We start from the raw sequence: 16,008 nt of genomic DNA on the forward strand, positions 1-16,008 counted from the left end.
TTTAGGCATAATACACAGATTTTAGATTGAAATTTTGCACCTCCTATTCGTATGAGAAATTCAATCATACTGTGATCACTCTTTTCAAGAGGATCCCTAACTATGAATTTGTTAATTTTACCTGTCTCATTGCATAGGACAAAATCAAATATAGCATTTTACTTTGTGGATTTACTAAAATGTTGTTTAAGAAAGCTATCACAGATGCATTCTATTAAATACTCTTCAAGGCTGCCTTGACCCAACTTGATTTGTCGAATTTATGTGCAAGTCAAAGTCCCCCAAGAAAACTGCCATTCCATTCTTACATGTAACACCTATTTCTTGGTTTATTGCCTATGCCCCTGTAATGTCATTATCTGGTGACCTAAAGACAAATCCCACTGGTGATTCTTTTGTCCCTTTATTATTCCTAATCTCTTCCCAGATTACTCAACATTCTGTTCCTTATACCATCTCTCACTGTCACTGATCTCACCCTTAGTTAAGAGCGTTTGTCCACCTCTCGTACCTTCCTGCCTTCCATATTACCTGATGTCCTTGGATACTTAGTTCCCAATCATCTTCGCCCTGCAACCACATTTCTGTAATGTCCTTTGTATCATATCCCTCTGTACTGTTTTGTACCACAGGTTCGCTGACCTTGTTTTGAATATCACGGACATTCAGATAAAGTGCCCTCATACCCATTGTCCTTTTAGAACCTTTGTGTCCTTTGCATTTGACTTTTCTCTAATACACTCTTGCTTTTTTTTTTGCTTTTCTAACCTTTGATGTGATCCCTGCATTGCTTCCATCTGTTTTTCCACCGAGTTTTCCAACTGCCTGCCATTTCTCTGTCCCAGCAGCACTAGCAAACAATCATCCTAGGACATTAGTTCTGGTCCAGCCCATGTGTAGACAATCCAGTTTATGCTGGTCCCACATCCCCCAGAACTGGTTCGAATGCCTCAGGATTCTGGAACTCTCCCTCCTGCACCATAGCTCAAGCCACATACCCTAACTGTGCTGTTGTTCCTACTCTGACTGGCACATGGCCAGGAGAGGGGCAATGTCCATCAAACCATCCTCTTTAAAATCAGAACCATACTTTCTGCTGAGGGAGGAGATATATGTATAGATGCTGAATAAACCACATAATTAGTCACTAGTTAACTCTTTTTGCCTGTTATTACTACTTTTAGGTTAAATTATGCATCTCCTTTGAAAAGCTCAGTTTTGCACAAGATGGAAGGTAATTTATCCACTGACACTCCATGTGTCAGGATCTTTTTAACTGAAGCAGATTCAAACACCTCCTCCCTCAGCAGAAAGTATGGTTCTGATTTTAGAGAGAACATGCATAATTTTTTCCTAAAAGTAGTAAAAACACAGGCCTAGGGAGTTAGCTAGTGACTAATTACGTGATTTATTCAGCATCTATACACAGAGAAGATTGTTTGTTTTCACGATTTTCATATGCACTTTATTTATAGGTTATTCCAAAACATTAAATTTCCATTTGTGAACACATTTCCATTGAATAAAATATTCTAAGTACTGCATCGCCAATAATTGAACTTTTGTGTAAGTGATTTCAATGAAATGGAGCACATAGTCCAAATGAACTTATTTAAAATTCCATCAGTACAAATATAAGCACAGCACATATTTGATGGCCTACTTTATAGTTTATATATTAATTTATCTCACTGTGAAAATTATTTAATTTTACAATGTACAGTTACTCAGATATTTGACTGTACAGCTTGGTTTTTATCAACACAAGCAGATGACAATAAATTTTTCCCAGAGGGGAACATGTTTGTTATAGTCTTTGCATCAGATTGTGCCATTCCAGAAATGAATCATATGTACTTGAATCAGCCATTTTCCTAGCACAGTGTGCATATAATGAAGTAATTTGCTGTGCATGAGAAAGGCAAGAGTGGACATTAGACCTTCAGAAAATGATGTTGAAGAAGTAGTAATAAAGGAAAAAGGAATGGCGGATAAACTAAATAAGTATTTTGCATTGTCATTGCTGTGGAAGACACAAGCAGTATGCCGGAAATTCAAGGGTGTCAGGGGGCAGAAGTGAGTGTAGTCACTATTACTAAGGAGAAGGTGCTTGGGAAACTGAAAGGTCTGAAAGTATATAAGTCACCTGGACCAGATGGACTACATCCCGGAGTTCTGAAAGAGATAGCTGAAGAGACTGTGGAGGCATTCATAGTGATCTTTCAAAATTCACTAGGTTCTTGAGGTTCTGGAATTGTTCCTCAGGACTAAAAAATCACAAATGTCACTTCATTCTTTATGACGGGAAGGAAGCAAAAGATAGGAAACTATAGGCCAGATGGCCTGACGTTAGTAGTTGGTAAGAGTTTAGAATACAATATTAAGGATGAAATTTCTTGAAAGCACAAGATGAAATAGGCCAAAGTCAGCAGTTTTCATAGAACAGTACTGCCTAGAATAGGCCCTTTAGCCCACAATGTTGTGCCAACCAATTAAGTTATTAATCAAATGGTTAACCGAACTAATCTTTTCTGCCTATAAAATGTCCATATATTCCAGTGTACTCACATTCATATGCCTATCTAAACATCTCTTAAAAGTCCCTAACGTATCTGCCTCTACCACCTCACCAGGCAGCGTGTTCCAGGTATCCACCACTGTCTTTGTAAAAAAACCTGCCTCTCACGTCTCCTTTGAACTTATCCCTTACTTTAAATACAAGCCTTCTGGTATTGGGCATTTCAGCACTGGGAAAAAGATAAATTAGACTGTCTGTCTACTCTATCTATGTCTGTCATAATTTTATAAACCTCTATCAGATCTCCAGACAGCCTCTGACGCTCCAGAGAAACCAACCCAAGTTTGTCCAACATCTCGTTATGGCACATGCCCTCTAATCCTGGTAAGCCTCTTCTACATCCTCTCCAAGGCCTAGGCATCCTTCCTATAATGGGGTAATAACTGTATGCAATACTCCAGATGCAGCCTAATTAGAGTTTTACAAAGTTGTAACATAATTTCATGACTTTTGAACTCAGTGCCTCAACTAGCAAAGGCAAGCAAGACATATACCTTCCTAACCACCCTAACAACCTGTTTAGCCACTTTCCAGAAGCTATGAACTTGGGCCCAAAGATCCCTTTGATCATCAACACTGTAAGGGTCTCCCAAGAGGGACCTCATCAAACCCCTTACTAAAACCCCTGTCGGCAAGACCCACAGCTCTACTTTCATCAGTCACATTGTCACCTCCTCAAAAAACTCAAACAAGTCCATAAGACACAACTTGCCCTGTACAGAGCTGTGCTGGCTCTTCCAAATTAGGCCATGGTTTTCCAAAATCCTATAAGTTCTATCCCCAATAATTCTGTCCAGGAACTTTCCTACCACTGACATGAGACCCACCGGGCTATAGTTTCCAGGTTCCCTTCCTGAATAATGGAGTAACATTAGCTACTCACCAGTCCTCTATGGCTACAGAGTGCACAGAGATATTGGTCAAGGCCACAGCGATCACTTCTATTGCCTCTCTTAATAACCTGGAGACTTATCCACCTTAATGCTCTTTAAGAGATCCAACACTGCCTCCTCCTTTACATTGAAATGCCCGAACAGATGAATATTCTGGGCACTGATCTCCCTATCCTCCACTTCCTTCTCCTTGGTAAATACCAACACAAAATATTCATTGAGGATCTCACTCACATCCTCAGCATCCAAGCAAATGTTGTCCCCTTTATCCCTGAGAAGTCCTACTCTCTCCCTAGTTATCCTCTTGCTCTAGATGTATGTATAGAATGCCTTGGGGTTCTCTTTAATCCTACTTGCCAAGGACATTTCATGACCCCTCCTACTTGCCAAGGACTTTTCATGACCCCTCCTACTTCCTAATAAGGCTTTCCTAATTCCCTTCTTGAGTCCTCAGCCCCCCAGTGGTGTCCAAAGGAATATACATGTTGTTGAGGAGAATGGCCACAGGGAAATGCTGCCTGACTGTTTACTTCCCTTACCTCTCCTGGTGGTCACCCATCTACTATTTGAAGCCTGCACTCTGCGTGTGACAACCTCCGTAAAACTTCCATCCCTGACGTTTTCAGCCTCCCGGATGGACATCAGTACATCCAGCTCCAGCTCAGTTCCTTGACTTCGTCCATCAGGAGCTGAAGTTGGGTTTATTTCCCACAGATGTAGTCATTGTGGAGACTGTTAGGCACTCTGTGATCCCACAGCTTAGAGAAACAGCATTCCACTGCCTTAACTACTATCCTGCCTGCCTCTTATAACCTAGCTTATAGCTTTGGCTCTAACTTCTTAAGTTATGTTCTACAATTAAATAAATGATTCCAAGTGACTCAACACCCTTAGCCTCTGCCTGTTCTCGCCAAAGCCTTACGCTCTAACCCTGACCCTCTCTCACAAAAGCCGCTCCCACAATGACTGCTCCACCTCAACCAAACTTGCTTTTGTTGGTCCTTGCTAAATTAATAATAACCCACATGATCTCCCACTCTGCAGGCAACTCCTAACAGATCCCACACACAAAATGCTGGAGGAACTCAGCAGGTCAAGCAGCTTCCATCGAAGAAAGTACAGTCGACATTTTGGGCCAGGATGCTTTGGTAGAACTGGAGAAAAAAAGATGAGGAGTAGTTTTAAAAGATGGGGGTGGGGGGGTGGGAGAGAAACACAAGGTGATAGGTGAAACCAGGAGGGGGGAAGGATGAAGTAAAGAGCTGAGAGGTTGATTGATGAAAGAGATACTCACATTCTTGACAGGCACCACTAGCTTTTTTAAAACTGCTGCGTAAAGTCCACAAAGAACTTTCTCCAACTCTCTTCGCAATCTCCCACTCCACAAACAGGTCCCGACAGGCCGTGCTCACTTTTTGAAATTAACACGTAAATTCCAGAAGGGGAATTCTTGCTTGGCAAACTTTCTGGGGTTCTTTCAGGAAGTAACAAGCAACATAGACAAAGAAGAGTCAGTTTATGTGTTTTACATGGGTTTTCAGAAGGCCTTTGACAAAGTGCAGCATCAGAAACTGCTAAACAAGATAGGAGCTCATGATGTTACAGGAAAGGTATTAGCATGGATAGAGGATTGGCTGACTGGCAGAAGGCAAAGAGTGGGAATAAAGGGGGCCTTTTCTGGTTGGCTGCTGGTTGCTAGTAGTGTTCCACAAGGATTGGTGTTGGTCCATTAATTTTCATGTTATTTGTTAATGATCTGGATGATGGAATTGATGGCTTGTACCCATGTTTGCAGATAAATACAAAGATAGGTGGAAGGGAAGGTAGTTCTCAGAAAGGAGAGAGTCTGCATTAAGCCTTGGACAGGTGGGAAAGATGGGCAAATAAGTGGCAGATGAAAAGCAACATTGGGATCTATATGGTCATGCACTTTTTTAAAGTGGGGAGAGACTTCAGAAATTGGAAGTGCAAAGGACTTGGGGGTCTTAGTGCAAAATTCCCTGAAGGTCAACTTGCAGGTGATATCAGTAGTGAGCAAGGCAAATGCAATGTTAGCATTCATTTCATGAGGACTGGAATATAAAATCAAGGATGTAATGGTGAGACTTTATAAGGCACTGGTTAGACCAAACGTGGACTATTATGAGCAGTTTTGGATCCCATATCTAAGGAAGCGTCCATTGGCATTGGAGAGAGTCCAGAGGAGGTTTATGACAAAGATCCTGGAGATGAAACAATTAAAGTATGAGGAGTACTTGATGGAGCTCCTTATACTTTAACATGTACTCACTGGTGTTTAGAAGGATGAGGGGAATCTCATTGAAACATACTGAATATTGATAGGCCTGGATATAGTGGACGTGCAGAAGATGGTTCCAGTAGTGGAGGAACCTAGGACCAGCGATGCAAAAGTACTGCTTTAGTCAGGTGGTAGTGAATCTGTCGAATTCATTGCCATGGAGGGTTGTGGAGCCCAACTCAATGGGTATATTTAAGCTGGAAGCAGTTAGGTTCTCGATTACTATGGGTATCCAAGATCATAGGGAGAAGGCAGGAAAATGGTGTTGGTAAGGAATGGTAGATCAGCCATGATGGAATTCCAGAAGCTCTCCTCTACAATCACTCTGAGCACCGGTGCCCCACAAGGCTGTGTACTCAGCCCCCTGCTGTACTCACTGTACACCCATGATTGAGTAGCCCAGTTTCCATCAAACTCAATATATGTTTGCTGATGACACCACAATTGTAGGCCGTATCTCGGGTAATGATGAGTTTGAGTACAGAGAGGAAATTAAGAACCTGGTGGCATGGTGTGAAGAAAATACCCTATCCCTCAACGTCAGCAATACGAAGGAATTGGTTTTGTTGACTTCAGAAGGAGTAGCGGACCGCACAACCCCATTTACATCGGTGGTGCACAAGTGGAACAGATCAAAAGCTTTAAGTTCCTCAGGATCAATATCACAAATGACCTGACTTGGTCCAACCAAGCAGAGTCCACTGCTAAGAAGGCCCACCAGTGCCTTTACTTCCTGAGAAAGCTAAAGAAATTTGGCCTGTCCCCTAAAACCCTCACTAATTTTTATAGATGCCCCATAGAAAGCATTCTTCTAGGATGCATCACAACCTGGTATGGAAGATGTCCTGTCCAAGACCGGAAGAAGCTGGAGAAGATCGTGAACATGGCGCAGCACATTACACAAACCGATCTTCTGTCCTTGGACTCACTTTACACCGCATGCTGTCAGAGCAGTGCTGCCAGGATAATCAAGGACACGACCCACCCAGCCAACACACTTTTCGTCTCTCTTCCCTCCAGAAGGAGGCTCAGGAGCGTGAAGACCCGTACAGCCAGATTTGGGAACAGCTTCTTTCCAACTGCTGAACAGATCCTGACCCGGATCTGGGCCATACCCTCCAAATATCCGGACCTGCCTCTCAGTTTCTTTGCACTACCTTACTTTCCCTCTTCTATTTTCTATTTATGATTTATAATTTAAATTTTTAATATTTACTATCGATTTGTATTCCAGGGAGCATGAAGCACAGAATCAAATATCGCTGTGATGATTGTACGTTCTGGTATCAATTGTTTGGTGACAATAAAGTATAAAGTATAACAGACTCGATGGGCTGAATGATTGAATTCTGCTCTGATGTCTTATGGTCTTATGGACTAAGGCAATGCACTCTTGGGGTCTCCACCACATCTGCTCTCAGGATGAGGTTTTTCATTCCAGGATGAAGGAGATGTCCTCTTTTTTTAAAGAAAGGGGCTTCCTTACCTCCACCATCAGCTCTGCTCTCAAATGCATCTCTCCCATTTCACGCACATCTGCTCTCACCCCATCCTCCCGCCACCCCACTAAGAATAGGGTTCCCTTTGTCCTCACCTACCACCCCACCAGCCTCCAGGTCCAACATATAATTCTCCATAACTTCCACCACCTCCAACGGGATCCCACAACTAAGCACATCTTTCCTTCCCCGCCTCTTCCTGCTTTCTGCAGGGATTGATCCCTACGTGACTCCCTTGTCCATTCATCCCCCCCATCCCTTCCCATGGATCTCCCTCCTGGCACTTATCCTTGTAAGTGGAACAAGTGCTACACATGCCCTTACATTTCCTCCCTCACCACCATTCAGGGCCCCAGACAGTCCTTCCAGGTGAGGCGACACTTCACCTGTGAGTCGGCTGGGGTGATATACTGCGTCCGGTGCTTCCGGTGCAGCCTGCTATATTTTGGCGAGACCAGAGGCAGACTGGGAGACTGTTTCACTGAACACCTACGCTCTGTCTGCCAGAGAAAGCAGGATCACCCAGTGGCCACACATTTTAATTCTACGTCCCGTTTCCATTCTGATATGTCCATTCACGGCCTCCTCTACTGTCAAAATGAAGCCACACTCAGGTTGGAGGAACAACACCTTATATTCCATCTGGGTAGCCTCCCACCTGATTACATGAACATTGACTTCTCTACCTTCTGCTAATGCCCCACCTCCCCTTCATACCCCATCCCTTATTTATTTATTTATCTATCATTATTATTATTATTATTATTTCTTCTCTCTCTTTTTTCTCCCTCTGTCTCTCTCACTACAACTCCTTGCCCACCCTCTGGGCTCCCTTCCCCCTTTCTTTCTCCCTAGGCCTCCCGTCCCACGATCCTCTCCCTTCATATCCCTTTTGCCAATCAACTTTCCAGCTCTTAGCTCCATCCCTCCCCCTCCTGTCTTCTCCTATCATTACGGATCTCCCCCTCCCCCTCCCCCTCTCAAATCTCTTGCTAGCCCTTCCTTCAGTTAGTCCTGATGAAGGGTCTCAGCCCGAAACGTCGACTGTACCTCTTCCTATAGATGCTGCCTGGCCTGCTGTGTTCATCAGCATTTTTTATGTGTGTTGCTTGAATTTCCAGCATCTGCAGATTTCCTCATGTTTGCACTCTTGGGGTATTGGTCTACAGAGGGTCCACCCTGAGCAGGACTGGACCCTGCATAGGGAACCCATCTCAAGTTGGTCCCTTTTAATGTATTTATTTACCTGCTCTCCTTTATGTTTCCCACCTCTACACCAGTCCCACCTCCTGGAAAACTCACAACATTCATCCAAACCCATCAATGACCTTGCCATCTAAGCTTTCTGAAGCACCTTCAGTAACTCCAAAAGACTGAAGTAGGGTAAATACTGAAAGGCTTTTATTCGCTGTACAATACGACCTCCATGGTGAGTGTCTGCCCCCGGACTGAGGGGCAGGGGCAAGGCAAAATCACTTTTATTCAGGAACTGTGGGAGGAGCCACAGAGGCAGTCAGCAGAGGGGCGTGTCCAGACAGTTAACCCAGTTACAACATTTATATGGTTTACCACACTTTCCCACCCCACATTTACACACTGTGGCTCTTCTATCTAAACTAGTGTCCTTTGGCATGGAAAGTCTTACTACAGCATTACGTCTTTCTTCTTTGAAGAAGTACAAAGTTCCCACTGGCTCCCAGGAATCTCTGGTTTATGATTGCTCAAAGTAATGAAAGGTCATCCAGAATAATTCTGAGGACCCCCAGTCTGTATTAGAACAAGGCAGAGGTCTTGCAAAATCAATGAGAACAGTGTAAGACATCTACAGTACCTCTGTGCACAATCTTCAAAACCTATGTGGTCTATTATTTGCTTCAGGCAAATCTGTTCGAAAAACAATAATTCTGTTTACCTGAGCTCCAGATTTCTATTTATTTTATTAATTGGCTCCACTGAAAGGACCTGAGAGTTCAATGGTGTGATACCGAGTGCTTGTGAAATACAGGAATAGGAATTGTATTATCTGCCCAATGGGAATTGTTGAAAGAGAGAACGACCAGGGTGGGAGAAGCTCTTAATTACATTGGCTGTTTTTCCAAACAGAGGTGGAATCTAAGAAGGGGAGAGTATTTTTCATGATGGATTGAACTGCATTCACAATTCTCTGCAATTTCTTGTGGTCTTTAGTAGAGTAGTAATTATACCAAGTTGTGACGTATTTGGACAGAATGCTTTCTGTGGTGCATCTGTAAAATCTAACAAGGGTTTGAATTTCCTTATCCCTTGAGGAAGTAGAGGCATTGGTGTACTGTCCATGTGGCTGGACCTATTTTGCAATGCAAGAAGGCTTACCATCCTTCAAATTTAAGAAGTTGATTTATAGCTTCAGATACCATTTAAAAAGCAGCTATATGAGCACTTGAGTTATCAAGGCTATGAGCCAATTACTAGTAAGTGTTATTAGTATGGATAAGCAGCATATGCTGGGTTGGCTGAAGGGCTTTTTCTGTATTGTATTACTATGACTCAATACCACACCAAAGCTGGTCTATACTGACATTTTATAACCTGATGCAACCTGATTCTAAAAGGGTTTTTGGCTAACGATCATGACAAAACTGAAGAGAGTTTGGTGTAATTTTATAATGGCTTTATTTAAATGACTAAATGCATGGAGAAGTGCAGAGGAGATTCACCAGGATGTTGTCTGGAATGGAATGTTTCACTATCGAAGTGCCATTGGATAAACTTTACTTTTTATGGAACAGCGGAGACTGAGAGGGGGACCTGACTGAGGTGTACAACTAGGTTTGCCAACTGTCCCATATTAGCCTGGACATCCCGTATATTGGGCTAAATTGGTTTGTTCCATACGGGACCACCCTCGTCCCGTATTTCCCCTGCTAAAGTAGAGCGCTCCTATGAAACCATTCGTAAGCCGAAATGGCGTAAAACGCAGAAGCAATTACCATTAGTTTATATGAGAAATATTTTTGAGCGTTCCCAGACCCAAAAAATAACCTACCAAATTATACCAATGATACATAAAACCTAAAATAACACCACCATATAGTAAAAGCAGGAATGATATGATAAATACACAGCCTATATAAAGTAGAAATAATGTATGTACAGTGTATCAGAATTGGGAAGATTAAGCCAAAACTGATTTGTAGAAAAAATCGGCATGCACACGTATACGCACATCATGCATGCGCACATAGGTGCCCGTGCAAGGCTTCATGGTCATGGTAGGCTTTCTCGGGGTAAACACAAGTGTCCCGTATTTGACTGCTACTTTTGTCCCTTATTTGGGAGTGAGAAAGTTGGTAACCCAATGTACAACAGTAGGAGTGGCTTAGAGAGGACAAGCAGTTGAAGTTTTTCCTAGTTACAGTGGTGCCTAAAATTAAAGGCTATAGGTTTATGGTAAAGTGAGAAGAGGTTTAGAGGGGATTTAATGAAGAATTTTTGACTGAGGTAGTGGTTGGAATCTAGAATACATTCCTGAGTGGATCCTGGAGCTCCTGGAGCAGGCCAACTCACAATTCACAACATTTAAGAAATTAGGAGAAGGGAAGATGGCGGCGTGACGCAGCTCGCAGCGGCCACTCCGGTGGTGATGTCTGTTATCTGTCAAGTAGGGTGCCGTGCACAATCCTGATTTGCTGGAGATGGACGTGAGAGCACGGAGGAACATCTGGAGAAACTTCTGAAATGCCTGCTTCGCAGCTGCTGCTACTGTGTGGTCCAGAATCTCCAGAGGAGAAAGCCCGAGTCCTCGGCTTTGCTTGTTGCTTGACGGCCGGGGCGGGGTCGAAGTGCTCGGCAGAGGATGGTGCTCGGAGAGGCTGTGTCGGAGGGGCTGGTCGGAGGCTCAAAGTTTTCGGACGGACTCAGAGTCCATTGTGGTCGGATGCTTCCAATGGTGCTGCGTCGGCAAGTTGGCGGCGCTTAGAGGTTCATGGCAGGGAGAGTTCCTCCCTTCTACCGTCTGCGTGAGATGATGGGACTTTGAGACTTTTTTTTACCGTGCCCATGGTCTGCTCTTTATCAAATTACGGTATTGCTTTGCACTGTTGTAACTGTGTGTTATAATTATGTGGTTTTGTCAGTTTTAGTCTTGGTTTGTCCTGTGTTTTCTTGTGATATCATTCTGGAGGAACATTGTATCATTTTTTAATGCATGCATTTCTAAATGACAATAAACAAGGACTGAGTGTCCTCATAATCTAATAATCTAATCTAATCTAATACCTAGACAAGCGTTTAAATTGTTAAGATATGGAAAACTCAGATTGAGTGTTTGTAAATGGGATTAAAGTAGATGGTTAATTGGAGGTCAACATGTAAATGGTAGGACAGAAGGCCTGTTTCTGTGCTGGATAACTTTCAAATGTCAGTCACAGAATCCTGATTTGTCATTTACTTGCATCTGACCCTTGACCTGACTCGCCTTCATAACTATTATCCTAACTTATCCCAGCCTCATTCCTGGCTCTGACTATTGGGTTTTGAAATGGTACAGCGTCCAAAGAAAACCCTTCATGCTGTATAAGTCTGGCTCCTCTATGCCTGACACCTTGAGCACAATATTTGATATTTTATAGTGATTTTTGTTGTTTTTTTAGTGTGTTTTTTGGTTTGTGGGGATGTTTTGGGGTCAGGTTAGGGTTTTGGGGACAGAGACATGGGGAAATTAGAAACAGGCTGGAGGCTTAAGTCTCAGCTCCACAGTTGACCAACAATGAAGGACGTGGGACATCAGCGGACCGGGCCAGGATGCCTGGCCAACAGGCTAACATGGACAGAGGCAGATAGCTCCTGAAGGGTCAGCAAATTGTCAAGGGGCTGTGGAGTAGGAGCTCTATGCTGGCAGGAGGAACTTCCACTTCCCTTGTACATTGCCTGCTCGGTAATATTATCAACCGTGAATGAGCTTAATAAATCAGCTTACTTTAAAACCAAAGGTGACTTTGCAGGAACGCAGTAAGTCACCATCACTGCATTCTGATTAATGTGGTGCTCTGCAAAGGACCGTTATCCATTCAGAGATACAGCATGAAATCATGCCTTTCAGGCCCAACAAACCCTTGCTGCTCAATTACACAATGTGACTGATTAACATACTAACCAATTCTTTGGACTGTGGGAGGAAACTGGAGCATCCGGAGGAAACTGGAGCATCCGAGGGAAACCTACATGGTCACGGGGAGAATGTGCAAACTCCTAACAGTCGGTAGCAGAACGGGACCAGCTCACTGGCGATGTAATAGCATTATGTCATCGCTACACTAAAGTGCCATTCCATAAATCCTTTATAAAAGAATTCTAAGGAAAAATGAAATGACATTGGGTTGAGTGAATGAGAATAACGTCTAATAAAAGCCACATCTATCCAAACATGAGAGCTTACTGTGAACAGCCCGCAGCTTTATTTCAGCTGGTTCATTTTCATTTTACTGTCTCTCAGAAAATCAGTCCTGCAACAATTGTTCAGAACCACACTAAGTGATATGGAAGGATATGTCACATGGGATCCAGGGTGGCGAGCCAGTCGGATACAAAATTGACTTGGGGGGGGGTGTAAGTAGACAGAGGGTGGTATTGAAGGATTTGATTTCTTTTTTTAAATTTTTACATTTGGCGGGCCAAAGGGATCGGTCCTGTGTACATTGTTGTTTCTTGTCCATGTTAACAATTTGAGCACGTAGATGGCATGATTAGAAAGTTTGCAGATGACACCAACGTTGATGGTGTGATGGACAGCAGAATCTAGATTAACTAGGAAAGTGGGCCAAGGAATGACAGATGGAATTTAACTCAGACAAGTGCAAGGTGATGCATTTTGGAAAGTTAAACTAGGGCAGGACATACAGAGTGAAAGATCAAGCCTGGGGGACAAGTATACAACTCTGTGAAAGTGGCAACACAAGTAAATAAGGTGGAGCAGAGGGTGTATCACTCATTTGTCTTCATCAGAGTTGAGTGTAATGTTTCAGCTATGTAGGATGTTGGTGAGATTGTTGGGAAAGATCTGACAGAAATATTATAGGAAGGATGTGATTAAGCTAGAGAGGTGCAGAAAAGATTCACCTGGATGTTGTAGGGCTTGAGTGATCGGGAGAGACTGCATAAACTGAGACTGTTTTTTTCCCCGGAGTGAAAGAAGCTCAGAGCTGACCTGCTTGAGGTTTATAAAATCATGAGGGCTGTCACAGTCTTTTTCCCACAATATGCAATTCTAAAGGTAGAATGCATATTAAAATGAGAGGAAAATGATATAAAGGGGATCCTGGGGGGCAGATTTTTTTACAGAGAGGGTGATAGCCATGTCTAATTAGCTATGAGTGGGTATAATGCAATGTTTAAAAGATACTGGAACAGGTACATGGACAGGAAGGATCTAGAAGGATATAGACCAAATGCAAGCAAAGAGGGCTCGTACAGGAAGATGCCTTGGACAATTGGGGCCGAGGAGTTGTTTTCATAACTCTAGGACTTTAGGCAGACTGATCAGTTGTACCCAGTGGTCAGACCATCCTATCTAACAAACATAAATTCATAAATGGGATGAAGAGAATGCAGTGTTCTCTTCTGCCCTTTCTTCATGTACCAAATACTTTATTAGAGGGGATGAGATGTCTGCCTTTCCTCTCTACTACTGTTGTTGCTAAAACAACCTGGGGGACTGTTACCGTATTTTCTGGGTGTCCAATATCATGGTATATGTGTGGGCCTCCATCAGTCATGGTTGACCATGGATATTGTGTCTGAACAGTCTAGATACGCAAGCCTGGGCAGTACAATATGGAAAGCAAGCTGTTGTCCATGTAGCAAGCTCCCCCTCTCTACACATCTGATGAACCCAAAGGAATGACAGAGACCGATGCAGTTTGGCACCAGCAACATCATAGGAGTTGTCACTCAGCATTGAACTCAACCTAGGCCTGCCTCAGGGACTCCAGCTCCAAATTTTTCCCTCAGGGTTTACTCCCGAAGCCTCCTCCATGAGTTGGTGTAGCTGTAACACAGCAAAGGTTTGAGATCAGAGTTTTCCTTCTCCTAGATGAGCTGCCAACCATGGTCGATGAGCCCCAAAATCAATGTGAAGGTGAAGAAAGTCAAGCCCACGTCTCACCATCCTTAATTTATATGTCAGACTGACAGGCACACTGACTAAGTAAAAGCCACACACTATGTCTCTCAGAGTTGATTATTAACATACAGCTGAAGTGGCTACAAGAAATAGTAGTTGAGGTTCTATATTTATGAGAAACTGGAGCTGTAAAAGCTGTTGTAAATTGCACACAATACTGCCACTTGAAAAAGATTTAATATTTTGATAAGCCTTCTTGTTGGCCTTATCTCTATGTTTGCTGAGGATCATCATGTCACTGTTTCTCAAATTCCATCCAACATTCTTTGACATTTTGTGAAATAAATGTATTTTTGACTGAATAAAACAGTTTTTCAAACCTTCATTCCGAAGAATTCTTTCCTGCTCACTCATGAAGTTTGTACTGTTCTGTCCATTCATTTCAAAATTCTTAGACACAAGAAAAGAACAAATATATTTCAAATATCCCTGCCTTGACTATTTTTGTTAAAACTGTCATTGTTTAGAGCTTGTTTCAAGATACATAAATAACATTGCTGAAGCCCTCGCGCAAGATTATTTGACATTGACTTTTTTCTCATCCTTTAGGAATCTTCGTGTGTCACATATTTCTTTTATTTTGATATTGTTTATCTTTTGGCTTAAGGACCCAGCACACTGCAAGCCCATGGAAAACATTTTGAAGTTCACTCCAATACAGGCAGAATGCTGTTCTCTGCAGCAGAGGAAGAGGTGGTAGTCGGAGCTGATAGACTTCGAGTCACAGGTACTGAATATTTCTTGTGTACTCATATCAAGAAGATGGGGTAATAGTTATGAATCTTATAGATAAAATAATGAATTCCTTATACCATGAAGCAGGCATACTAAACCAAGGCCATAGAGTGGGGAAGTCTACACATGATAGCTAACATACTTTATAACAACATCAGGTAAAGCCTCATCACTGAGTTGCCATGCCTAATCTATCATTGCTTGGTAGGATAAAGAATGGTTCTTAAATTAAGAACTGAAGATGGGTGTATATTCTATCTCACTAAGTAGACCCATTAAAAAGGGAAACAACAGGAATTCTGCAGATGCTGGAAATTCAAGCAACACACATCAAAGTTGCTGGTGAACGCAGCAGGCCAGGCAGCATCTGTAGGAAGAGGTGCAGTTGACGTTTCAGGCCGAGACTCTTCGTCAGGATGTCATTAAAAAGGGATATCATTTCATCTTCCCTGTGGGCCTTTAATAAAACCCATTGAAGTCACTAGATTTAATGAGTTAAACTTAATAATAATAACAGCCGAACTTAGTTCAAAAGAAACATCAGTAATATTGGAGAACGACTGCCACAGTTCTTCAGATATGCACTAAAATATCTGGCTAGTGTGTTGCTAAATCATGAGCTATTTCTCCAAAGTAGTTGATGAAGTAGTGTTTGTGCAATATTTCATTGCAAATCAGTGTGAGCATGATTCTGTACAACTGGTTACTGTGTAAAATAACTCCTCTGTCTCGTTTGAGGTGGCCCAGTTAGATTCTAAATTCAAAATACGCACTGCAGGAAAAGTTTATGAATAAAAGATGCATTCAAAATATGTAAGTCAATGTACTTTCATTAAATATTACTC

The 16,008-nt window shown here is 42.5% G+C and overlaps 1 protein-coding gene across 10 annotated transcripts in view; it reads left to right on the forward strand.

Moving 5' to 3' along the window:
• sgcg (sarcoglycan, gamma) overlaps positions 1–16,008 on the forward strand; it is a 620,033-nt gene that overhangs the window by 473,794 nt on the left and 130,231 nt on the right. For all 10 annotated transcript variants that reach the window (XM_063054200.1, XM_063054198.1, XM_063054202.1 and 7 more), the window contains one exon: positions 15,036–15,155. In XM_063054200.1, coding sequence (XP_062910270.1) covers positions 15,036–15,155 — 120 coding nt within the window. The remainder of the gene's footprint in view (positions 1–15,035; positions 15,156–16,008) is intronic.

The sequence above is a fragment of the Mobula hypostoma genome, chromosome 7 (assembly GCF_963921235.1).
Source record: "Mobula hypostoma chromosome 7, sMobHyp1.1, whole genome shotgun sequence".
NCBI lineage: Eukaryota > Metazoa > Chordata > Chondrichthyes > Myliobatiformes > Myliobatidae > Mobula > Mobula hypostoma.